We start from the raw sequence: 25,205 nt of genomic DNA, 5'->3' as shown, positions 1-25,205 counted from the left end.
TATGTCCCTATATGATACTTGTCAATCCCTAACTTTACTTATAGAGTCTAAACATTATACCGATAGTGTACCAAATATTTTCCAACTATATTTCGTTATATTATAAATTTTTAAATTTAACTTTAAAATATATATATAAATTAAAAACAAAAGTTAATATTATGTTAAAAGAAAATTTAGCTATTGGATTGACATTGTAGTATTTTGTATCTGCCATGTCTGGTCTAATATTTGCCATAGGTACGATTAAATGGAAAGAAGCAGGAATTCCAAGGTCATATTATGATAAATTGTGAAGTTGCAATTCTGATTTCATGAGCCAAGTAGTTTGTGCGGCCGATCATCTCTTTGATTATGTGCAAATAGGTCACTTGAAGATTGTGTTAAGGGTTGGGTTGCCTTTTGAAGCCCAATGTTCCGCCTATTATTTGGAATGAAAAATTAATGTGCTTGGCTCACATATTAATGTTGCAATTATGATCTGGCTCGTTTTTTCTAATTCTTTTATATATTATGTAATTTATGTTATATAATAAGTAAAATATTATAATATTAGTTATAAATGTTTTTTAAGAAAAATTTCAGAAAAATTTAAAATAATTTTGAAAGTCTTAAAAGGGTTTATACTTTAGATTTTTATAAAATTGTGTTTGTTTAGATAAAATTTGATATGCATATTTTGAGTTAAGCCAATCCTAAATAACTTTATATAATTTTGATATCATGCATAAATTTAACTCGACTTTTAAATGCTTTTACACTCGTAATTCGGTCTCGTGTAGCTATAAAAAACTCCTCATTACCTTATTAAAAATAAACTTATGAACAACACTAAAAATATGAAGAAAAAAAAACACACTAAAATTGCAACATGTTAAATTCCAAAAATAAAATATAAAATTAGAATAGAACACTTAAAAACACATAGAAACAAAGTGTAAGGATATCGAGGCCTAAAATGAGCCTATGATAGAGGACTCATCATACATAAACTTGGGGAGTGATAGTAGTGATATTTAAGAACAACAATTTTCTAAATAGAAAAATTTCCACTATTATCATCGGCATGGTGTAGTTGATACATAAACAATCACTATATCATTTGTTACTACTTAACGCTTAAAGGCATCTCCTTTACCCTTCTTCATCTCCAGCCTTCGTCTGCTTCTCCTTGACCCGAGGTACGTATGCCCGACCCGTTAATTTAACGGATAGAAAATCCTTTTCTCTTTCTATTGCTTTAGATTAATGGGTTTCGTTTCATGATCTTGATGGTGCTCCAGGTTTTTTTTTTTTTTGTGCGTTAGTTCATTTTGCGTTTGTTATGAAGAAGAGATAGGAATTGTGTGTGTTTTTTCCGGTTTTATTTATTTTTTGGGATTAATATTTTTTTCATTTCACGATTTGAGTTTGAATGGATGTGGTCAAATATTGAATTGAATAAGATCAGAAGATTGATTGTTTCATGGGTCGAATTTGGTTGTTGATTTGAATATTTTATTTTGAAAGATAGGGTTTTTTTGGGGGGTTTTCCTTAAAGGAAAAAGGGAAACAGAAATGGGATGGTGTAGCATTCGCTAGGGAATTAGGATTTTCTGGGCTGTTTTTAATTCATAAGGTAGCAAAGGAAATTGATTTTCCCCCCTTTTTTTTATAAGCTGTAACACTCCTAGTTCCATGAGGACTTCCATGGATCCCATCATTGGGCTTATACCTTTAGAACCGGCTTTTTTTATTGGCCAAATAAAAAAAATGAAAACTAGCTCAATTAACAAGAACTGGATTGAAGGGTTTGTAGTTTACCATATATCATAGAATCCTCCCTGAATTTGGTAATGGAAGATTGTTATTCAGTGTGTTTAAGAGAGGTCTATTCTTCCGTTCTTTAGGATTGATCCCATTGGCTCTTTTTGTTCTAATCATGTTATGATAATTTTTTTTTTTTTTTGAAGTAAGATGGTTCTATGTCTTGTCTTGTTAATGTCTTGTACCAAGTAGAAGATCAATTTAAAGTCCCATTTTTCTTTGGCTTTTTATTGGGTGTTTTCATCATTTTTCTCTGTCTTTGTATGGTGGGTTATTTCTCGTTTCTAATTTGTTTATTGTTTTCATTATTATCGCATGAGTTTATGTTTCAAATATTGATTCTGAGCATTGAAAATTTTCCGATTATGCTGATTTATTGATGAATTAGAATTGTTAATGTAGGAAGTTCTGCTAAAATTTATAAAATATTGATGCTGTTTGTACAACTAAAACACATATTCAATGGAAAAAGCAGCATGGAAACCCTTTTGCCCCTGTACATTAAATCAAAGAGCAAACTAGGCCTTTCAGTCAAAAATTTTCATCTAAAGTGGCTGACAGAATAACCAAACAATTATATTTGATGCGTTACATGTACCTTATTTTGATGTATAGGAACTATTTTTTAATAGTAGAAATGAATGAAAATTTTAACACAAGGACCAATTTGCTCTTTGATTTAAAGTACAAGGACTAATTTGCTCATTTTTTGAGAAGAAAAGGCAAAAAGCAATCAGACTTCTAGTAGAAGGGCTTCCATGGTACTATTACCTTGAAAACAACATTTTAAAATGAATGAAATTTAATTTCTGATAATGGATGGGTATAACTGTGTTTTTCCCCCCTTTTTCGATAAAAAGAAAATAGATTGGCGATGGGATTATCAAATGCGAGCGGTGACTTGTCAACTGAAGTTGAGGTAGATGCTTTCAGATGCCTCTTTCCCCTTCGTTTCTATGAGAAACATCTTTTAGAGTCTATACGTCCTGATGCTCGTCCGCTTGGAAGAGCAAGAGAAACCACCATTGCCCTTGGTTAGTAAAAGAAAAAAGATATAACTATGAAACTTTTATGTGACATAATATTTCTTCATACTTGGATCTGATTCCTTTAATATCCAGGGGCTGTTGCATCTGCTAATGGTTCAGCACTTGCAAAAATTGGTTCAACTGTAAGTTTGTCACTTTCTCTTAATACATATACTGCTTTGCTTTGGCAAGCAATTAAGCTTGGAGTTTAATAATTAATTCCTTGCATGGCATAGACTATGTTGGCTGCTATCAAAATGGAGGTCATGACCCCTTCATTGGAAACACCGGATGAGGGTTGTATAGGTTTGTTGCCGTTAGCTGCACGCTTTCCTGTTTCTGTTTCTCTTCTTAAAACGTATCTCTTATCTCTCGTATTTTATCATAATTTCTTTTTCATTTTCAGCTATTGATTTCCACATGCCTCCAATTTGTTCTCCAATTGTTAGGCCTGGCAGACCGGCTGAGGCAGCACCAGTCGTGGCAAAGCAGTTGTCAGACACTATTTTAAGGCATGCCAATTTAGTTCCTTGATTGTTTATTGATGTGAGATGCACCCTATTAAGCCTGTTAATTTACTTGTAGTTGTGACGTGTGCTGTTTATCTGTGCTGTAATTCTTCAGAATGCAAAGTCTGCAATTTGTTATCTCATCTTTGTGTGGATCCAATCATTATCTTCCTCTTCGCCTCTGTATTTGCTTATGATTATTGATGTGGTTAACTGGGTATTTTAGCCTTGATATTGAAACTTTGAGTTCTCCCTCTTGCTTCTTACTACTTGCTGAAGCACACTGCTCAGTTATTTTATCTAAATTTGTTGGTGGTTTCGTTTCTTTTGAATCTCTTTACACTTATAAATGTTCTGTTTCAAAGCTGTTCCACTTTGAATCCTTTTCTTTCTGTTAGGTTCTCAAACAACTTGTCATGTGTAATTACAGCTCTGGCATGATCAATTTGAAAGAACTGTCCTTGGTTAGTGGAAAAGCTGCTTGGATGGCATATTTGGTACGTGATTTTGCTTTTAAAATGTCTTAATTATCCGTCTCAGGACTTTCAAATTGTGTAAGAGTTCGAGCATAAGCCATCTAGTGTTCATGCAAGTTGATATGGAAATTCAAGTAATACCATAGTGCCTTTGTTCTCCTTGAATATGGAAGTAACACGGTATTCTGTTTTTTCAGGACATATACTGTTTGGATGCTGATGGTGCTCTTTTTGACACTGCATTACTCTCAGCTGTTGCTGCCTTTTCTCACTGTAAGTGTTTCTCTCATTTTCATCAAATATTATAACATCAATTCACCATGCCACTAAATATGATAATACTTGCTAAAAACAACCAACCTCTTCCATGAGAAAGAAGATTCACAATGAGAGGGAAAAGAAAATTTGCGATGGTAAAATTGCTTTGATCTTTTTAAGAGAAAAATGTATGACCGCCTGAGGAATTCCTCCGGTTTAAATTAAATTAAAAGTAGCATGTCATTTGTTTATCAAGAGTGAGTCATAATAGGTTGACAAAAGACACTTGGAACATAATGCTCCTTTTCCTTCTGTTATCTTTAAGAAATTTATGATAAACCACTAAAAGCTATATCCACTTGATGCATTAACATACAATTGATTTTATTTCAGGCTTGGCATTCTGATTTTCATGCTTCTTTTAAGTGTGTGTCTGACGATCTTGGGCTTTTGCATGAATTACTTTCTTTAGTTTTAACATAGGAAACGCATTTTCATGCACCAGCAAAAATTATCACTGCTCTATCTTGGCAATACAATGATCAGAATTTGCTTTAGGAACATGGTTTCATCTAATCCATGATTAAAGCTTTTCCTTGGGTAAACCAAAAAATTACTAAATCTCATATTAGATGAGTGATTAGTATGCATCATTGGTAGTATAAATCTTGACCAAGCTTATTGGTTATAGGGCATACGTCAATGGTAAACCCTGTTGCAAAATATCCGCAATTTATACTTTCATGATATAAGATAAAAAGCAAGGTCAACCATATGTTATGGCTGTAATCTATTTACCTTTTAATTTTGCCTAGCTTGCTTTCCCATGCAAAGCCTCTTTATATTATCTGGTATTGATATTCCCTCTGCAGCTACACTATTGATTTAATAGATTTTGTTTTGGAGTGTCTAATCTAACTGTTTTTATTTTACGAAAAAAAAAAATATTCCAGTGGAAATCCCGGTGGTATCTCTCAACGATGATGGAAAGATCGTTTTATCAGAGGAACAAGGACTATCTGACAGGGAACCAGTCAATAAGGAGAAGAGAAAAATTAATCTGAGCAGCATTCCGTTTTCGTTGACATGTGTACTTCATAAGAACTACATTTTGGCAGATCCTACTGCCGAGGAAGAATCTATTATGGACACGATTGTAACCGTGGTTTTAGATTCATCTAGTCAACTCGTCTCACTTCATAAACCAGGTGGAACAGTTCTAGCATATACATCAGCTATCCAGGTCAGTTGAATCTTGATTTCCCTTTTTAGGTTTTAATGATGCTTTAGTAGCATAATACATTTTAGTGCTCTTATCATGGTGTCTTTTTCACCGTTAACTTTTGAAGCCACCTTGACTCCAAGATTAGGCCTGAAGGTCATTTTCTTGTCCAAAAGGAAATAGTTTACAGAAATATAGGTTGTCATGTTCAAAGTTCAAACTTTTTGGTGCTTTGAAGTCTTTTTTTTTATGATGTGTTTGCCATACAAATTGTTGTAAAATTAGGGTTAATGTAATTTTTGTCACTTAAACTTGACAACTAGGTCCAACTTAGTACTCTTTAACTTTTTTTATTAGTCTCAGAACTCGGTAGCTTTTCCTAATTAGTCATTGAACTTTGATTCCATTAAGGTGTGATGACTTGACATTCTAATATTGACCATGTAAGCTTTTCCCAATTATATATATTTTAAGTGATTATGTGGCACAATCTCAGAGCATTATGTCATCACACTTTTAACGAAATTCAAGTGGTTAATTTAATTTTTTACCCCTAAAATTCGCAATTAAGTCCACTTTAGTATCTAAACTTTTTTTTATCCACATTAGTCTTGGAACTTGGCAGCTTTTTCCAATTTGGTCCCTAAATTGGTTCCATTAAGGTGTGAGCATAACACTCGTAAGATTATGCCACTTCTTCAAACAATCTCCAAGTGTCTCGTTATCACACTTTATGAAAATCAACTTGCAATGACCAAAATGGAAAAAGTTGCAAAGTTCCAAAACTAACATGGGCCAAACTAATTGCAAAGTTCGGGAGCTAAAAATTATATTAACCCTTATACTTATACTGAACTAATGGACCAAAAGCTTGATATGAAAATAACTTTTCCATGGATGCAGGACTGCATTGCATTAACACGGCAAAGGGTGAAGGAACTCCAAAAGATTCTAGAGGAAGCCATTTCTGGTATGGAGGTTGACTAATCTTGCACCTATTAATTTAATGTTAATAATTTATCTTTTTTAAATTATTTTTCGTTTGTTCTATTGCGTTTGTTTAGTGACATTATTAGTTCAGGGACTGGTTTTTGGAGGTTGTAATGAACCAATTCTAGTATGCTTAAAAGGGGCAAATTTTGTTTATTGCCTTTTGGTATGTTCTATAGAATTTCTTAATGTTGAAAATATATGCTAAGTAAGTCCTTTTTTAGAGGAACTGAATCAAATTAGTCCATTTACTATTAAATAGATTGATTTTTGTCTTGAATTATTAAAAGGATCAAATAATGTCAAATTGTAATAAAGTTAACATTTAGTGTTTGAAAAATTACATGAAAAATTAATTTTTATTCGTTTCTAGTTCAACTCTAAATAAAGGATTTTATTTGCAAAACCACTAAAATTTACAAAATATTAACTTTGTCAAAGACTTTTTTAAAAGAAAAATGTTTTTGTTGAAATTTCACCTTATTCTTGTTAATTGTATAGGGATTAAATTGATTCAGAGGAATTAATTTGATCCAATCTTTATAATAGAGTGGCCTACCAGGTAGTTTTGCCATTTCTTAATTGTTCTAGAGTAACTAGAATGCTTGATTACAAAATTGATCTCAAACTATACCACTTGTTCCACTTAGGTGCCCAAAGTGTGTGGTTTTTTTTTTTTTTTTTGGGTCAAAAGGAGGCAGATAAATTATTCAATTTCGTCTTATTTTAGTGTACAATGAGAGGGAATTATTTTTAAGATGCTGAAAATAAAAATAGGTTTCTAAAGAAAAATATGATAATTATTTGAGGGTTAATTTTGCATTTATTTTAAATTTAAATTAATAAATATATGATATTTTATATACAAAATTAAATGTATCTGTATTATAGCCGATATTTGCATCCAAATAATTAATCTTTGGATGAGAAACCAATCAAGTAGACCAACATTTCTTTTTAAAATCTTCATTCTAAATCTATGAGCAATTGTTAGATTTTTATTTATTTATTTTGTTTTTAGCTTTGGATAAGACCGGATCGTATCACCTACAAAATTCAAATTAATTAAATTTATTTTTTATATTTATATAATTAATTATTCATTAAAATATTCTTAAATATAAATCCAATTTTATTACCTTTTTTTTTCAGTTTTTGGACGATTATGTCCATTTTATTTTGTCTACACTTGCCTTAAAAGTTGACAATTTTTTTAATTTAGTCTTTATATTTGTGATGATATAGTATTTTGTGATTGTATAAATCATTGTTTAAAAATACAAAATTTATATAAATTTGAGAAAAGTTAATGTCACAGAAAAATTATATAAGTTTAGGATTAAATTAAAAAATGTTAGATTAAGTTTAAAGATTAATTTGAGACTGATAAACATTTCTTTTAAATAAATCATTTTATTTGAGTCCCACCACATTCATTAATAATAATTAAATAATATAATATAATATAAAACTTTTAGATGTAGTCGTTAGGTATCCGAATCCCCATGCATATTTAATACGAGACTATTATCTAATAATTTTAGGGATAATATAACTTTTAGTACTTGAACTTGGGAATGGCTCACTTTAGTATTTATATCTTTTTTGTTTTATTTTGATCTTAAACTTAGATTTTATCAAGATTTGATAACGTAATCAGTATTATTGGAACAAGATTGGATTGGACAGTTTGATAATTTATCGATATAATGATCCAAACAAAATAGTTGAATCGATTAACTAATAAATTGCTTGAAATTGGTAAAAATTGAAAATTGGGACAAAAGTCGACAGTTGAACATATTGAACAAGTGTAATAATTTTTTTTATTTTTAAATATTTTTTTAGATTTTTATGAATTTTTAATTTTTATTTAATTATTCTTGGTCCGATTGTCAATTAGATCAAAGCGATTAAATTGAGAATCAGTGGTATGATTTATTCAATCATTGATTCGGTTATTAAAACATTAAACATGACATTCTAATATTGTACCATATCATCATTTTAAAATGTATACAATTTTATAATTTTCAAGTTCAAATATCAAAATGGACCTGTTTTTCAAGTTTAAGTGTCAAAATGAATCAAAAAAAATCACAGAAACTAAAGTGAACCTAGTTTTATGGACCAAAAATTATATTATCCTTTAAGTATATATAAAATAAATATAAATCAAAAATAATATAATAAAATCTATAAATATAATGCTAAGGTTAAACCTCAACAAGTTCGAATATTATTTTCGGCAAAAACATTTTCTTCTAACTCTATTAAAAATTCGAATGCTTGAAGAAGCAATAGTTTCAACAAGCAGAAGCACTTCGTCGGGTGCCTATTGATTAACCATTAAAAAGAACTAACATAATAATTTATCTACCCCTCCAACTTTACAAAAAAATCATTTTAGCCTTCAATTTAATTTTTTCTCTTTTCTAACCCTTGAACTTATGTTGTTTATCAAATCACTCTAAAATAAATAAAAATTTTAATATCTATTAACTTTACTGATGTGACATCTACGTATATGTCATATCAATAATTAATTATTTTTTAAAATTAAAAAGTAAATCTTTTATATTTTAAAATTTTTAATAGTGGGTTTTTTAATTTTTTGAATTGAAAAATAATTAATTGTTGATGTGGCACCCACATGGATGCCACATTTTCAAAATTAACAAACGTTGCCATCTATTTTTTGGTGATTTGACGTACAATGCAAGTTCAATAGTTAAAAGACAAAAAAAACTAATTAAAGGGTTAAAGTCGTTTTGTAAAGTTTGAGAACCAAATAAGTTATTATGTCAAAAGAATTAAAAATTTCACAATCGATGATGTTTGGACCTATTTATTAAATGAGGCACAAGTATAGGTTGGCTACATCAACAATAATTCACATAAATTATCTCAAAAACTCGAGTTAATTGAAAACATCTATTGTCATGGATTGAGTGAAAAGAATCTCAATTGTCTTTTAAACTAAACCAACTTAGACGGACCACTTGAATATAAACACCTCTAGACCCAACTAGAGGTGATCATGGGTCGGGCCAGGCCTAAATAAAATTTTAGGCTTATTTTCTATGCTCAAGCTCAGGCCCTGCCCAAAATGTGAGTCGGAAAAGTTGTCCAAGTCTGGTCCAAAATATAATTACTAAGCCTGAACCTGACCCGGCCCAGCCCGACCTATATTAAATTTTTTTAAGCTTTATTCTATCTTTTCATAGAAGCTCCAAGAATTTCCTAAGCAATTACTTTACTTTAAGTGTTTGTTAGGGTGTCATTTCCCCACCCTCCCTCCCTCCCTCCCTCCCCCCCCATAATTATACTTTAACAATCAAATCCCAGAAAGAACTATAGTTTTATATGTAAGGAACAAGACTGTAAAAGTGATTATTTGACATCGACATTTATAGAGATGAAATAAATAAAAAAACTTGGGCTTATAGATCTTTCCTCCTAAAAATAAACTTATTTTAGTGGAGATTGGATTTAGCTGAAATTAGTTTATCCCTTTTCAGCTACTTCAATAAATTATATTATTGCATTAAAGCTAAAAAAAATTATATTATCATTTTCTATAAGCCAAAAAAACGATACTTAAATCAATAAAAGAGAAAATTATAAATAAAAAATAAAAATATTACCGAAGAGACATTAAAAAACTAGATCCAATCCCGCTGGAAGCTCATGTGTCTTTTTTATCTACGATCCAAACAAAGAATAATTACAAAAATGAACTAAAGAAAAAGAAGAAGAAAAAGAAAGAAATACTAGAATCTTCACAAGCATTTTCGATGGTAAAGAAGAAGATCATAACAATATCACTCAAAAAATTAAATAAAAAATAAAAAGAATAATAAAGGAAAAGAAAGGAAAATTTAGACTTACGCAAGTAATAAATGAGTGAATCAAAGAAGCTTTTATAACATGATTTTTATCAGAAAAAAAGAAGAGAAAAATAATTGGATCAAAGAGCGAATATAATTTATTCGCATTTGCATAGATTTAATAAGTTTAGATATATCCTTCATTCAAAGAAAATGAGAGAATGTGGTGACTGGTGACCAAACATTTTCTCGATGACCAAACAAAAAGAAAGTGAAAATGATATTTCTTATCTGAGTCAGTTGAGGAAATTAGGTCGGTGCCAGCGACAGAGGAAGTAGGTAAGAGGTAGAGATTTAGGTAGAGGTGGTGAGTCAGGGATTTTGAATCTTGATTTTAGAATTGGGAATAAGGGGAGGAGGGCACGAAAGTGAAGCACTACAGCTGAAACTAAAAAAGTAATGTTAAAACTTAAAAATGATTAAAAAAATATTTAGTATATAAATTGGGCTGGGCCGGCTGGGGTCGGGTCAAAAAGTCTTATTTGAAGTTTGATCTATTTTCTAAATGGACATCGTTTTTTGTTTAAACTCATATTTTGGGCTTATATTTTTACCAGAACCCTCTCATTTTTCGGACGGACCTTTAGGTCAGGTCGAGTGGCCCAACCTATGAACACTTGTAGTCATAGGTTAGGTTGATAGTATCAATTAGGGGTGTGCAAAATTCGGGTAAAACCGAAAAAATTTGGTTAACTGACCGAATTCGGTTAATCGGTCGGTTAACCAAATTAATTCGGTCGGGGATCGGTTAATAATTTTTTAAGTTTTCGGTTAACGGTTAATTCGGTTCGAAACCGGTCGGTTAACCGAATTTTTTCGATTTAACCGAAAAATTAATAAATAAAATTATAATATATAAATAACCCACTATTCACTCAAATCCAATCCAACATAAACTCAAATACCCAAACTAATATATATTAACCCAAGTACCCAACTCAACCCAATTACCCAACCCAATCATAAAAATTACAAATAATTTAATAAGTAAAAATAAAATCTAAAACTAAAAATAAAAATAAAAACATATAATTTTATACAAATAATTCGGTTAATTCGGGTAATTCGGTTAATTTGATTAATTCGGTTAATTCGGTTAATTTTATACTTATTTTAACCAAAAATTAAAAAACATATAATTTTCAATAATTCGGTTAACTGATTGAATTAACCAAAAAATTTCAGTTCGGTTAATTTTTTAAAAAAATTTTGATTCGATTAACGATTAAAATTTTTAAAAAATTGATTAATTCGATTAATGTTATTTAGGCAGGTGGTTAACAGCCTGAACACCCTTAATATCAATTGTATTAGATTAAAGCTGTTTGGTTTAAGACAACGGCTGTACTGTCATGTCTTTTTGTGCAGGCTTAAAAGGTGAAGAAATTGTTTTAGTGGCTGCCATTTTGTTCACACACGCAGTACACTGTACTCTTGATATAAACTATATAATATGGATAATATAAAAAGTCATTATACAGAGACGTATAGAATTTGACCAAGTCAAATTTGTGAGAACTTAACAGCGCAGCTCTGGCTATTGCATGAAATTTTCCGAGTACCAATGCTGTCAACAATGACAATTGCTATGAAACCTTAAAGACAAAAAGATGACGAGCTATTTAGCATATCATCCATGCGTTATCCACCACCACCAATTAATGGGAAAATATTCAATTGAATTTACATTTATTATAAGACAAAACTTTAACTACTAAATTAGCTTTTTGTTTCTCAACAAAACAAAAACATTAATTTTTCTTTTTTAGATTTCAAAGGTTTAATCCCGTTCACAAGAAAAGCTCTACCATTACAAACACACATGCACCCCCCTGTACACAAAGAAAAGTTAACACGTATATAAGAAACTATCAAAAAGCAAAAGATAAAGATGGCCTACCAAGACATTGTTGTTGTTGCACTTGTTTTCATGGCTGTTGCAACCCCTTCCAAGGCTTCTTCACCTGCAAATTCACCATCTTCTTCTTATTCCTCGGCTTTCTCCTCCAATTCCTCTTCCGCCAAGTCACCAACACCATCCTTATGACCATCCAAATCCGATAGGGGAGCACGCAAGTCATTTCCTATTGGAGCCCCAAATAGTTCTTTTAAGCTCCTCTTCTCCTAGCTTCAAGGTTAAGAAAGGATCCTCTTCTGACGTTGAGTCTCCCAACTGCCGATGATGAAGTTTCTGACTCCCCTTCTCCTAGCCCTAAAAGAAATGATGATGTCGTTGATAGTGGAAGCCCAAAATCCAATAATGACTGTCTTGTACCAGAACTTTTTAATTTCGTATCAATCAAAGCCATAACTGGCATTGTCGGTGTTGTAGTTGTTACCGAATTCTTCCTCGTCTAAAGCCTCACATATATAAGTTCACAAAAGGCCTTGAGATGGTGGGTAAAAATTTATTTTTTTACCCAAATAATCCCTATATTTTATGAGATACCAGGAGGAAAACTATATACCTTATATTTTATGAGATACAAGGAGAAAAAATATATACGGGTACAGACCATTACAATACCAGCACCAAAATAAATATTTTTTAAAACCCCTCAGCAATCATCAAATAAAGGTTTCCCATGTGATTGACTTGGGCACCGACCAGACCACTAATACTATTCATTTCACATCATTTTTCCCATAATTATTTTTAAACTTAGTAGATTCTTACAAATATTAAGGTTTTTTAGGTTAGTTTAGTAAAACAGCCCAAGTTCTCATGTTCAGTCTCTACAACTTTATCTTAGTCAAATTCTACAAGTATCTGTATAATGACCTTTTTTTCTAATTTAGTTCATTTTCTTGAATTTAATCATTTTGTTTCTCTCTTTGAAACATGTATTTTTTATTCTTCTTTCAGTTTTGTAGCTTATGCTTTAATATCTTTTTGATAGAAAACGCAATATTATTTTCCCAGTTTAACAAATTATATTATATATACAACAAAGTACGTAAATTATATATATGGTAAGTGCCAATTTTTATCTTATTTTAATTTTATAATCATATTTACAATTAAAAACATCTTTAAAAGGTAAATGGTTCTATCTTAATTTCTTTAAACCAATACATACATATTTCATTGGGTTTTTTTCATTATTTTTATATATTTATTTTTATATTAACAAGAATCATTCATATTTATTCATATATTCATGCAATTAAAAATGTATCAGAAGATAATTATAAAAATACATATCTTAATCTTATCCGAATTCTTTTATTATTGTTTAGTTTATTGTTTAATATTTTTATTTTGTTCAACAAAATATTCCATGCTTTTCTAGGATTATTTTAAAATATATATTTAAAAATTAATTATTATAAATATATATTTTCAAAATGTTATTTATCCAGTATAATATCACTCATTTCATTAAATTTTGACAAAATCTAAGTTGAAGTATAAAAAAATTAAAAATTTATAAGTACCAAAATAAATTTAACTACTAAATTCAGGGACTAAAAATTATATTATCCATATTATAGTTTATATCAATAGTACTGTGCACGGGGCCAGCGGCACAGCATGAACAAAATGGCAGCCACTAAAACACTGTGGTCACCTTTAAGCCTGCAGACAAAGACATCACAGTACAGCCGTAATCGTAAACCAAACAGCTTCTACATCTCCGTGTAGGGTTCAAAATTTGATAAAGTAATTATTCTTTTGAAAAAGAGTTAACGTTTTGGTCTATTTGTAAAGCTAAATTTGTCTTCTTTTCAAATCAACCTTAAATAATTCTTAAAAATAATAATAATAAAATAAACTCTTTTATTTTTTATATAAATTTCTTATTTAAATTACTCAAATATTCCCAACAAGAGTTTTTCTCAAGTAAAAATTATTATTTAAAACTTGAGAAAATTTTTTAAAGAATATATTTGGTTGATTTAAATAAGAATTATATATAGTTTTTAATTTTATCGCTTTTAAAAAATGAAAAGAGTTTATTTTTGTTATTATCGTATTTTTAAATGCTATTTAAATTTAATTTCAAAAGAAATTTAATTTCAAAAGAAAATAGACCTAGCATACAAATAGACCAAAAGTTTAAAAACATTTAATGGATGACATCGGCCTTAATGACATCATCCTTTCTCATCCAATCTAAAAGGGTAATTACTTCATTAGGTCCCTGAATATTTTGTATAATTATACTTCAATTCGGTGTTGATGGCGGCATCCCAAATTTAAAAAAAAAAAACAATGATTAACCCATTATGAACGGTGATTTCACCAATGACAATAGCGACACCAAGGTTCACTATTCAAAAAAAATTATTTACCTACAAGATTTTGAAAGTGAGTCATTTGTTTAATTAATAAAAGCTTTTGGGTCAATTTTTTAAAAAAAAAGGCCGATGATTTGCTATTTGCTTTTCATCCTTTGTTTTGTCACTGAGGTTTCAAGGCTCATTGGCTGCACTCTGAAACTCTCGTGTTTATATTTTTGGATATATTTTATAGAAGGTCCCTATACTATGAATGATTTTCAATTTAATCCTCATTTCTAATTTGTATGTTCAGTCCTAGATCAATCTTTTCCCATTAAATTTATCATATAAGTTGGTAGTTCTTATTTTTTAAAAAACATTTGACGAAGCGACACATATACATGGGCATTTTTATACAGATTTGAGAGTAAGTATAGGAAAAAGACTAAATTCATCAAAATTGTATACATTGAGCTTTTATAGGAATTTTCAAAAGCACATAATTTTCTTATAAAATTAATTAATTACAAAATGACACAATTAAAAAAATTTATATGAAATTGATCTTTTTTTACAATAACTTTTGATATCACCATTCTCATTGGAAGTACCACCCTTCCTCATTCCTCAATGCTTGTCTGTTTAAAAATAGTTTCGTAACAAAATTTTGATTTTGCACCTAATATCTTCCTACAGATTCCGGAAAGAAAAGTTCAACTGCGTGGGCGGCGCAAAAGAAAAAAAATCCATTTGTCATGTGGCATCGGTTTTGACTCTACCTGGACTCCACGCAATACAAAATCCTTAATAAACGAAGTAACGTAGGCGAGTCCAAGTTTTGAAGAACGACAGCTGTCAATTCTGTTTCCGTCTCCCCCTATATATATGTATGTAGTCATTCACTTCTTGTTCTTCCACAAATCTACAACAGCCAACTCTTACTCTCTCAAAAAACACATCATGGAAAATTACAATACACCCTTGCCTTTCACTCGTGAAAAGGAGTACGAAATCATGGTCTCCACCCTCGTTCATGTCATCAACGGCACTCAACCTCACACCGCAGTGTTTGATGACAACGACCGCATTCATTACTTTAATCCCACCTGTACTCCTTTGAGGGTCAACGGTTGTGATGTTTTCCCGCGTAGCCAACAACAATTACCCACTGTGCCAGCGCCAACAAAGGAGAGGAATTATAGGGGAGTACGACGGAGGCCGTGGGGGAAATGGGCGGCGGAGATTCGGAACCCGAAGTTAGCTGTTCGGGTTTGGTTGGGGACGTTCGGGACGGCGGAAGCTGCTGCTAGAGCTTATGACAGGGCGGCTGTTAAGTTCCGGGGAGATAAAGCAAAGACCAATTTCCCATTATCAGATTACAAAACAGAGCTACAAGAAGTAGAAGAAGAAAAGAAGAGTAATGAAGATAAAGGGCGATCTAGTAAAGAAAATGAGGATGAAAATGGAGAAGAAGCATGGGAAATATTCTCAGAGGGAGAGCTTAGGGAGTTAATGAAGATGGATTAAGGGAAATATTTTCAGAAGCCGCAGGTATGGTACAAGAAATGCCACGTGTAAAACAGATATGTGTTGCTCACTGGAATTCATACAACAAGTACACGTGTCCTCTGTCTTCCCTGAAAGAGTAGTCTACTTGTGACATGGCAATGATTTTCCGAGTTGTAGCAGATAAAACTTTATTGTTTTCATCTTGCCTTATATTTAATTTGGTATGATACGATTTTTAGAGGGAGACAAAGTTAAAAAGTTAAAATTACTGTGGATTAAGCTGTGAGATTATCATAGCTAAAAATGATGGTAATATATTGTACGTAAATATTGTACCATGTGTCACTCAAGTCTAGGTGAAAATAATGACATTCATAATTATTTTCTCTTAATTATGAGGTTAATAATAATATTAAATGATTATTTTATAATTAATTAATAAAATTAATAATAAATAAGAGATAAAATTAACAAGAATATCAAGCTTATAAGTATTCATAAAATTTCTAAGGCAACCTCTACAAATGATCACAACTATGTCCGTGTTCTTGTTTTGGTTACTTAATTTTAAAAATTTTTAATTTAAACACTAACATTTGGATTTGTTCTTGTTTGGATCACTTACCATTAAATTGATAATAAAAATTTTTTTCTAACTAATATAATAACACCTTTAGTCATCAATACTTACATATTCTATCAATTTGATCCTAATTCTAAATAATTCAATAAATTTAACCCTTCACATTTCCAAAATTCTATTATTTTGATCCAAAACTTTCAACTTTTAAAACAGATGCATTCAAGATCTATAAATTTGTAAGCCCTCCCCCCAAAATAAGAACGATAAAACAAATAGTAAGAGCCTCTATATTAGTATTAAAATAACCCAATAAAAATATATATTTTTGTAATTATAGTACTCAAACTCAAAATTTTAGATATTAATTTTTTATCACTTAACCCAATAAGTATATGATTTGTAAGCAATGCAAGGGACATCTCAAGAAAACAAAACACCATTTTATATTGCGTGCACTAAAATATACTCATACAATGCACGAGCTATATGTGTATCAATTAAAATATATTTAATTATTTTGCAATTTATAGATGTGGGTTTCTAAATGTTCTTTTAACATAAATTACACGGTAACCATCCAACTAATAATAAATTAAAATAATTTAATTTTTAAGTAGCATACTTGAATTTAAAATTAAAACTTAAAAATTTTGTTAGAGATCGAACCATATAAAAAATGAACAGTAAAATAAAAAAAAATTGAACACACAAATATATACGTAGAAAACCCTCAATTAAGAGGGTAAGAAATCACAAACAAAGGAGACTTCACTAATAAGAAAGTAATCTGAAGAGTACAAGATGGATATAATAAAAAACAAACCCTAAACTCGAATACAAAGACCTTCGACTAAAACACAATATCATTGTTTCAAAAAAAATATTATTCAAGATAAATCATTATGATTATCAGACAAAATCTTCAAGTCCATGTAAAATAGCAAGCTTGATCCCCAAGCAAAAGGATAAGGATACAATATTGAGAAGACATTGTCGATCCTTCCTTCACTTCCTCTCCAAAACTGATCAGCATTGTTTAGGATAAGATATAAAATGTTCTAAGACTCATTTGCTTATAAAGAAAACAATCATGGAGGACCAACTAAAAAAAGCCAATAACATACATCAACAGGATGTCCTGAAATTATGTCTAGATTTTTCTCCAAAGAGTTGTCTCAGACACCTATTTGAACAAGTGAGTGAACAAATAGTCCAAAAAGTTGTTTAAACAAGAATTGAAATATTAGCACCGAACAACAATGATCCAACACTAATATTTTATACTTTGAGTTTAACTTTACTTATAATATGTTAAATTTTATTTTATTTTTATAAGTTGAATAATTTATATCGTATCAAAATTAAATATATAATATTATAATGAAAATATTAGAAAAGAAAGTTAATTTTATATACAAAATATTACTAAAATGAAAAGTATATCAAGTTACTAAATATTAATTGATATTTATAAAAAAATCAAAATAATAATTATATAGATTAGCTTAAATAAGTTTGCATCAGTCATTTACCGATATAAATAAGTTTGAATAAAATTCAAGATGATATTTCTTGTTAACCCTAAACACTTCAAATGTCTTTTAAGAGTATTTTATTTCATCATTGATAGTAATAATTAATTTTTTTACCGTGGGTATAAACTATTATTCGTACTCATTATCATGGGCGGGATTAAAGCCAGGCATATGGTTGTTAACGGTATTAATGGCATGACTATAACATTTGGTATCTTTCTTCATTCCAAACAATATGCAAGGCTGTACTAAAAAACCTATAAAATAAAATATGCAAACAATGTCCTGTACCACACAACATAGTCCACTGTTTCCTTGAATCGATTGTCTTTTTGTTCGATCTCTTTTCTTTTCTAATTATTATCTACAAATCCTCAATCAAAAGAATAAAGTCTCTCTAGGTTCCCCTCTCTTTACCTAATATTCACAGTTGAGAATCTTGCATCTATCATCTTGTATATTAAATCCATCAAAGCCTTCTGGAAAGTGGAAACCTTATCTGAAAAGAACCTTAAAAGAACTGGTTTTGATTCTCATTAATTTCTCAGTTTTAAGTACTCTTCCTTTGTACTAAATACTAATGGTATATTCATGTTCTTTATCTTCCCTGTTACTCAGTTTCCTTTAGGTGTAATTAACACGTATGTTCAACAGGTTTAGATGAGTGTCGGATATGCTCGATATTTTATATATTTGCAATATTATACCTTTGTATTTCATATTCATACTCAAACAGTTAAAGAATGGAATTGGAATCTTGCATGGTAGTGCTAATGATATTCAACTTGTAGTTAAGTAACAAGCCTTTTCTATTACGCCATCGCCATGGCTTCCGCGTAGAATAACAACTTGTATGGATGGAAATCAAAAGTTTGGAATAAGAATATGAAACCCAAATTGGCACACTCCTTTTTATTATTTTAGATCCAGAAATTCCATTTAAAGTAATATTCTACTTGATCTTGCAATTCGATTCTTTGTTATAGGCAATGCTATATAAAAAGAGAGTCGCCTGACATAGATCACATCGTATAACCAAACACAGTTTCAGTTTACAATCCATTATGTCAAAGTTGAGTTTCATCGAGTTCAAATATGGATCATTGAAAAGACCAACTGATCAGTTGAACAGCATCAACAAAACAAGACAAAGCTCCTGGAACATGTCTTCTTACCAACCAAACATGGAGGAAATGAAATGGGTGTTCAACAAATTCGGCACCAACAAAGATGGCAAAATCTCCAAACAAGAGTACAAGTCGGCTATGAAAATAATGGGGAAAGGAATTACAGATACAGAAATGGTGAAAGCATTTACTACCATCGACACTGATGGTGATGGATTCATCGACTACAAGGAATTCATTCACATGATGCATAACATGGAAGAAGGGTTCAATAACAATGATATCAAAACATCATTTCGAGTGTATGATTTGAACGGTGATGGGAAAATAAGTGCAGAAGAATTAATGGCGGTGATGAAGAAGATAGGGGAGAGATGTAGCTTGGAAGCTTGTCGTAAAATGATCAAAGGTGTGGATGTTGATGGGGATGGTTTGATTGATATCAATGAGTTTATGATCATGATGACTCGTACCATGAAACCCTTTCAATGATCCATCTGGTGTTATTTTAATCTGGTGTTATTTTAAGTATTCTAGATTTGTAATAAGTAGTATTTGCAGTTTTTAGAATAAAAAGCAGGGTATCAAATAGCATAAAATTTGAACATGAAATGGTTCGTAGTACAGATAGAAAACTGAGTTGAAGACGTTGCAGAGGTTTTTGTATAATCATCTGGCCATACGTCCTACCACGGGAGCAACTGTAATTCCTCTACCTTGTCGATCCATGTTTGCTTGCCAACCTTTGTACCCACAATTTTATTATCAGTAAATGTAAAAAAAATAAAAAAAAAAACCCTTCAAATTTCATGTGCCACCAGTTTTCTACAATAATATGCATCACATCCGAATATAAGAAAAACCTTCAAAAATAATGAGCATATCCATGCTAATTTTGATTAATATAATAATAAATTAAGACTTTAATGGTTATACATTTGATCAATTTCATCATGATTGTCAAAAATTATCTGAAAGAAATGTATAAAAATTCTAAAAATTCAAAAGAATATATAAAATAACTTAGACTTAAATTTATTATTATACTAAATAAACTATGTAAAATTGATGGAAAAACATTAATGATATGATTAATTGTTCTAAATTGATAGTAATTAAATTGTCTTGATCTTTATTAAATGGAACAATTTACTCAATATCAAAATTGAGAGGGAGCAAGGAAGTTATTTTCCCTGTTCAGCACACAGCACGGACACGTCGTAAACATGGTACAACACAACCTAGTCACTATCACAAGAATATGAATTTTTTTTATAATATGAATAATGATAAGAGAAAATAATAAAGATATTTTTTATTTAGGTTAAAATGTAAACTTAGTCCTGTACTTTGAAAATTTTGAGATTTAGTCTATATACTTAAAAGTTAAACTTTTTTATTTAAAATTCCAGCCCAATCATTAAAATTGCAAGTATTTTTTTTGTCAAAATTTGTCAAATTAATATTTTGATTAGACTATCTCGTGTGACATAGCATATGATTGAGGAAAAATAAACATATTAAGTTGACAAATTTTAACAAAAACTACTAAGGATAATAATGATTGGAATAAAATTTTAATTTTAAAAAATATGAGAGATTGAATTTTAACTTTTAAAGTAAAGTAATTAAATATTAAATTCTATAGAAATATAACTACTAACAACAGGTTTCAACTTTTTATTAATTATATGATAAAAGTGTAAAATTAATACTTATCAATTAAACATTTACATGTAAGCAAGAATTATTTATAAGGGGTTGGGATATTTTATAAAATATATATACTTGAAGTAGGCTCTACTCATTTAACAATGTATTTTTAAATTGAGATAATATTAATTATTAAAATTTAAAAAATAAAATAAGTTAAATATTGAATTTGTATTAGATATTATAATTATTTAAGTTTATTTTTATCTAATTAATATTTTTAGATATCATTTATACTTGGATATTACAATTATTAAGCTTTATTTTTAGCAACTTAATATATAGATACTACTTTATATTAGTTTACCAAATTAAACTAAAATTGTTATTAAATTTATTATAAAAATATAAATTAAATTAAAAATTTTGAAAAACTTGAGGGCCAAATACAAAATTTTTACTTTTTAAACATTAATTATGATATCAAAATATAGAATTTTAAATTTTAAAAGAAATTTTACAAAATTTAGGAGTACCCAACTCTTGCCAGTCCTAAATTTGCTTCTGAGTTTAAGCATTGTAAAAGTGAATATGACAAGAGAAAGATGTATTATTAATAAGATATAAAGATTAAAAGAGAAAAGCAATATGGACTATAAAAATAAATATGATTAGAACAAGTAATTATGAACATCAAATAATTATCATATAAAAAAGAGAAGGGGAACAAAAACAAACCCCAGCCAACTTACCAATCCCCATATCAAAGCCACGGTTCTTGAGCTCCCTATACTCTTGACAAAGTGAGCAAGTCTCACAGCAAAAATGAACCAAGCAATCAGCACAAGGAGCTTCTTCCAAATCATATTGACCTCTCAATCTCGACCTATAAACACATGAATACAAGCAAGATAATCCCGTAAGAGCCAGCAATCCATAAACTGCACCACTTGCTGCACATGCTGCAATTCACAAAAATATTCAACACCAAAATCAGTTTTTTTAATCTTTCAGGTTCATAAAATGATCTTAAATGGGTGTTTTCAGAAACATACAGATAGACCCTTTGTTAACAATCTCGGCAATTTGTCCAAAAGTAACACAAGGACAAAAAGCAGTGATCAAACAATTGGCAGGGTCATCACAACAATGGCAAAGGCCAGTTGACCATGATGAAGCACTTGCTGCTGATCCACGGAAAGGAGAGATATGGGAAGGAGGTGGTAAATTCATGGGAGCTGTTGGGTACCCTGCTGGTGGATATTTTGGATTGCCATGAGATGAAGTATACATATTATTTCCTATTTTTGTTGAACTAAGTTGAATGATTTGTGGTTAGCTTGGAGTTTGTGGTGAGGGAAAATGGAAACTTGTAGTTGAAAAAGAACACATGGGGTTTGCTCAGATTTTAAAGCTTAAACCTCATTTCCAAGAAAGTGCTGGCTCCGGATTTCGAAATTAAAGGGCTTGAAAATGATTGCCCCAATGCATCGTAAGTTGTAACCTTCCCCAGGAAGACTTCCCTTGTGGAAAAAGAAATATATTACATGGGGGCAAAATCTAGGTTGGTTAATTATTTCTTATCAAATCTAATTTTCTTCAATGATATTCGAAGTAAAGTTTTTTTAATTATAATGATTCTAAGGTTTGAATTAGTAAAGGTGTTTATCATATTTTTATGGTTATGAAATTCATCTGTGTAACACCCCCTATCCGTATCTATTGCCGGAATAGGTACGAGGCATTACCGGAGTTTATTGAACATTTTCAAATAATTCTGAGTCATTTATTATTCATATTTTGAAAATAATCATAACGTCTCTCTATTGAACCCTTGAAGCCCCAAACATACATTAAAAACCAACCGGAATTAAATCGGGATCATAAAAATTTTCGCAAAATCTTAAATATTTTCATCTAAGTACTTATCATTTCAATGCTTCTTATAATTAAACATGTTACCATTCAATCAATAGCTTGACACTTGCCTAAGCGTCAAACAATATCATTGTCAGTATACTTGCACATATTTCATATAAATTCAACATTGATATACTTATTTTCTCGACATGTCATGCTTGAGTTTAATAATTGTCTTTACTTACATAATTTCCTTGTATCAACATATCAAAGATAATCATATATGTACATGTCATGAAACATATCATTCTCTTGCCGTTTCTTCATAAGTATATATCAATCATTTCATTATATCAATATTTCATGCTCCATCATTTCCATTTATTTTATGTATATTTGTTCCGTAAAGTTTATATCAAACTTAACATAAATTATATTCCATGTACTTATTCTTATTTCGTTTATCTATCTTCATAATTATTTCATACAACTATTTTGTACATACATTTCCATATGACCAGTTCTTGTAAACATTTCACACAACCATTTCATATAACCATTCGTCATCTGATACATATTACCTGAATATCAATTGTTCAATAGATGTCATCGCGTCTCCCATCCACGGTCTTATTTATCTTTGACATGATGCCATAGTGTCTTTCAACTATGGTCTTACTCATTTTCTGTCAGGTTGCCATGGTATCTTTCAACCATGGTCTTGTTCATTTCATGTTACATTGCCATGGTATCTTTCAACCATGGTCTTATTCATTCCCGTCATGTTGCCATGGTATCTTTCAACCATGGTCTTACACATTTTATATCCTGTTGCCATAGTATCTTTCAACCATGGTCTTACACATTTCATATCATGTTGCCATGGTATCTTTCAACAATGGTCTTACACATTTTATATCCTGTTGCCATGGTATCTTTCAACCATGGTCTTACACATTTCATATCCTGTTGCCATGGTATCTTTCAACCATGGTCTTACACATTTTATATCATGTTGCCATGGTGTCTTTCAACCATGGTCTTACACATTTCATTTCAGAAAGCACACTCCCGCGAACCTCATCCTTACAGCGGGATTACAAGTCCAAGCTAAATCCCCTGCAACGACAATTACTCTAATGAGCTAGCTTGGATCTGAATTACCAGTCCAGGCTAAATTCAGACCCTAATTCGGATTATCCATCCGGGCTAAATCCATTTTACACGTATTCTTCGAGAGGGCTATATCAGAATAGGATCACCCGTCCGGGCTTGATCCTTTTTACCGTCAATTCCTTTTCCAATGATCCATCGAATTCCATTCCATTCAACCGGGATTTATTTTCAATTTATATCGAGTATTATCAATATTTCATCAATTATCATGTATTGAACATTCAAATCATATTTTCATCACATAACCACATATTTCAAGTATTTAAAAATACAATTCAAGTTACACAAACTTACCTCATTGCTTGTTTGTATTTATAATTTCATTAATCCGATATCTTTTCTTTTCCACGATCAAGTCTCGTATTTGAGTCATCCGGATCTTTATAAATAAATTTGATCATCATTTTCATTCATTTCATATTCTAATGCATTTAATTAATGCTTTAGGCAAAATTACCATTTTTCCCCTAAACTTTTAATTAATGACGATTTCATCCTTAGGGTCAGGAAAATAAAATTCTTGCAATTTAATCCTTATTTCCAGCTATTATTCTCATACATATTGATAACAGTCCATGAATTCTATAAAATATCAGAATTTTTCATAATTTCAACTCTTTTCAATTTAATCCCTAAAACATGTTTTCCCCCGATCTTGAACTAAATTAATAATTTCATTCAATTTTATAATTTAAATAATAAAATAATCCATTTCATGCAATTTGGTCATTTCTGACATTTTTACAAAATTTCCCATAAAGTTTTACTTTTATTCAATTTAGTCCTTGAGCTTAAAATATGCAAATTAGCCATGCTAGATGAATATTCATACATATTTTTCCTCCTCCTCCTCCTCTCCATTTCACATCCTTAATGTATATACACACTTGTAAGTAACATTATCTATAATTTTTATTATTTACTTTTATGAATATTCAAGCTGTCTATCTGCGTTATAATCACTAAATTATTTATAGCTGGAGATATAGAACTTCAAATTAAGATCCGCTAATTTTTCCTGAAACTAGACTCATATATATTCTTTCCATAAAATTTTCAGAATTTTTGGTTTAGCCAATAAGTACAGCTTATTCTTTAAAGTTACCCTTATTCTACTGTCTGATAGTTGTGACCCTTCTTCACTAAAAATTAATTATCTCCTCATACAGAATTCAAATGATGTTCCGATTTATTTATATTGAAAATATACTCATTCAGGATTATAAATATATAAATTTAAGTCCATAATTATTTTTATCAAAGTTTTTATGATTTTACAAAGTCAGAACAGGGGAACCCGAAATCATTCTGACCTTGTCTCACAAAATTCATCATATCTCATGATTTACAATTCCATTG

General features: G+C 30.2%; 4 protein-coding genes across 4 annotated transcripts; 3 read left to right on the top strand and 1 right to left on the bottom strand.

Moving 5' to 3' along the window:
• The first annotated feature begins 921 nt into the window (after positions 1–921).
• Positions 922–6,528, top strand: LOC108466050 (uncharacterized). The gene is made up of 9 exons (XM_017766446.2): positions 922–1,181; positions 2,667–2,840; positions 2,928–2,977; positions 3,071–3,140; positions 3,241–3,346; positions 3,774–3,840; positions 4,017–4,092; positions 5,031–5,320; positions 6,203–6,528. The coding sequence occupies exons 2-9, from the start codon at positions 2,681–2,683 to the stop codon at positions 6,284–6,286; spliced, it is 903 nt and encodes a 300-aa protein (XP_017621935.1). The 5' UTR covers positions 922–1,181; positions 2,667–2,680; the 3' UTR covers positions 6,287–6,528.
• An 8,695-nt stretch (positions 6,529–15,223) lies between these two features.
• Positions 15,224–16,177, top strand: LOC108488017 (ethylene-responsive transcription factor ERF109-like). Its single transcript, XM_017792339.2, has one exon. It carries the CDS (start codon positions 15,289–15,291, stop codon positions 15,928–15,930), a length of 642 nt encoding a protein of 213 aa, XP_017647828.2. The 5' UTR covers positions 15,224–15,288; the 3' UTR covers positions 15,931–16,177.
• A 2,876-nt stretch (positions 16,178–19,053) lies between these two features.
• On the top strand, positions 19,054–19,769 carry LOC108483231 (calmodulin-like protein 30). Its single transcript, XM_017786516.2, has one exon. It carries the CDS (start codon positions 19,095–19,097, stop codon positions 19,647–19,649), a length of 555 nt encoding a protein of 184 aa, XP_017642005.1. The 5' UTR covers positions 19,054–19,094; the 3' UTR covers positions 19,650–19,769.
• LOC108483242 (cell number regulator 1-like) lies at positions 19,719–22,218 on the bottom strand. Its single transcript, XM_017786527.2, has 3 exons — positions 21,866–22,218; positions 21,563–21,772; positions 19,719–19,900 (listed from the first exon to the last, which is right to left on the bottom strand). Exons 1-3 carry the CDS (start codon positions 22,101–22,103, stop codon positions 19,827–19,829), a joined length of 522 nt encoding a protein of 173 aa, XP_017642016.1. The 5' UTR covers positions 22,104–22,218; the 3' UTR covers positions 19,719–19,826.
• Positions 22,219–25,205: the final 2,987 nt, after the last annotated feature.

This window comes from Gossypium arboreum, chromosome 2 (assembly GCF_025698485.1).
Source record: "Gossypium arboreum isolate Shixiya-1 chromosome 2, ASM2569848v2, whole genome shotgun sequence".
NCBI lineage: Eukaryota > Viridiplantae > Streptophyta > Magnoliopsida > Malvales > Malvaceae > Gossypium > Gossypium arboreum.
This window is presented reverse-complemented; position numbering and strand designations above follow the sequence as displayed.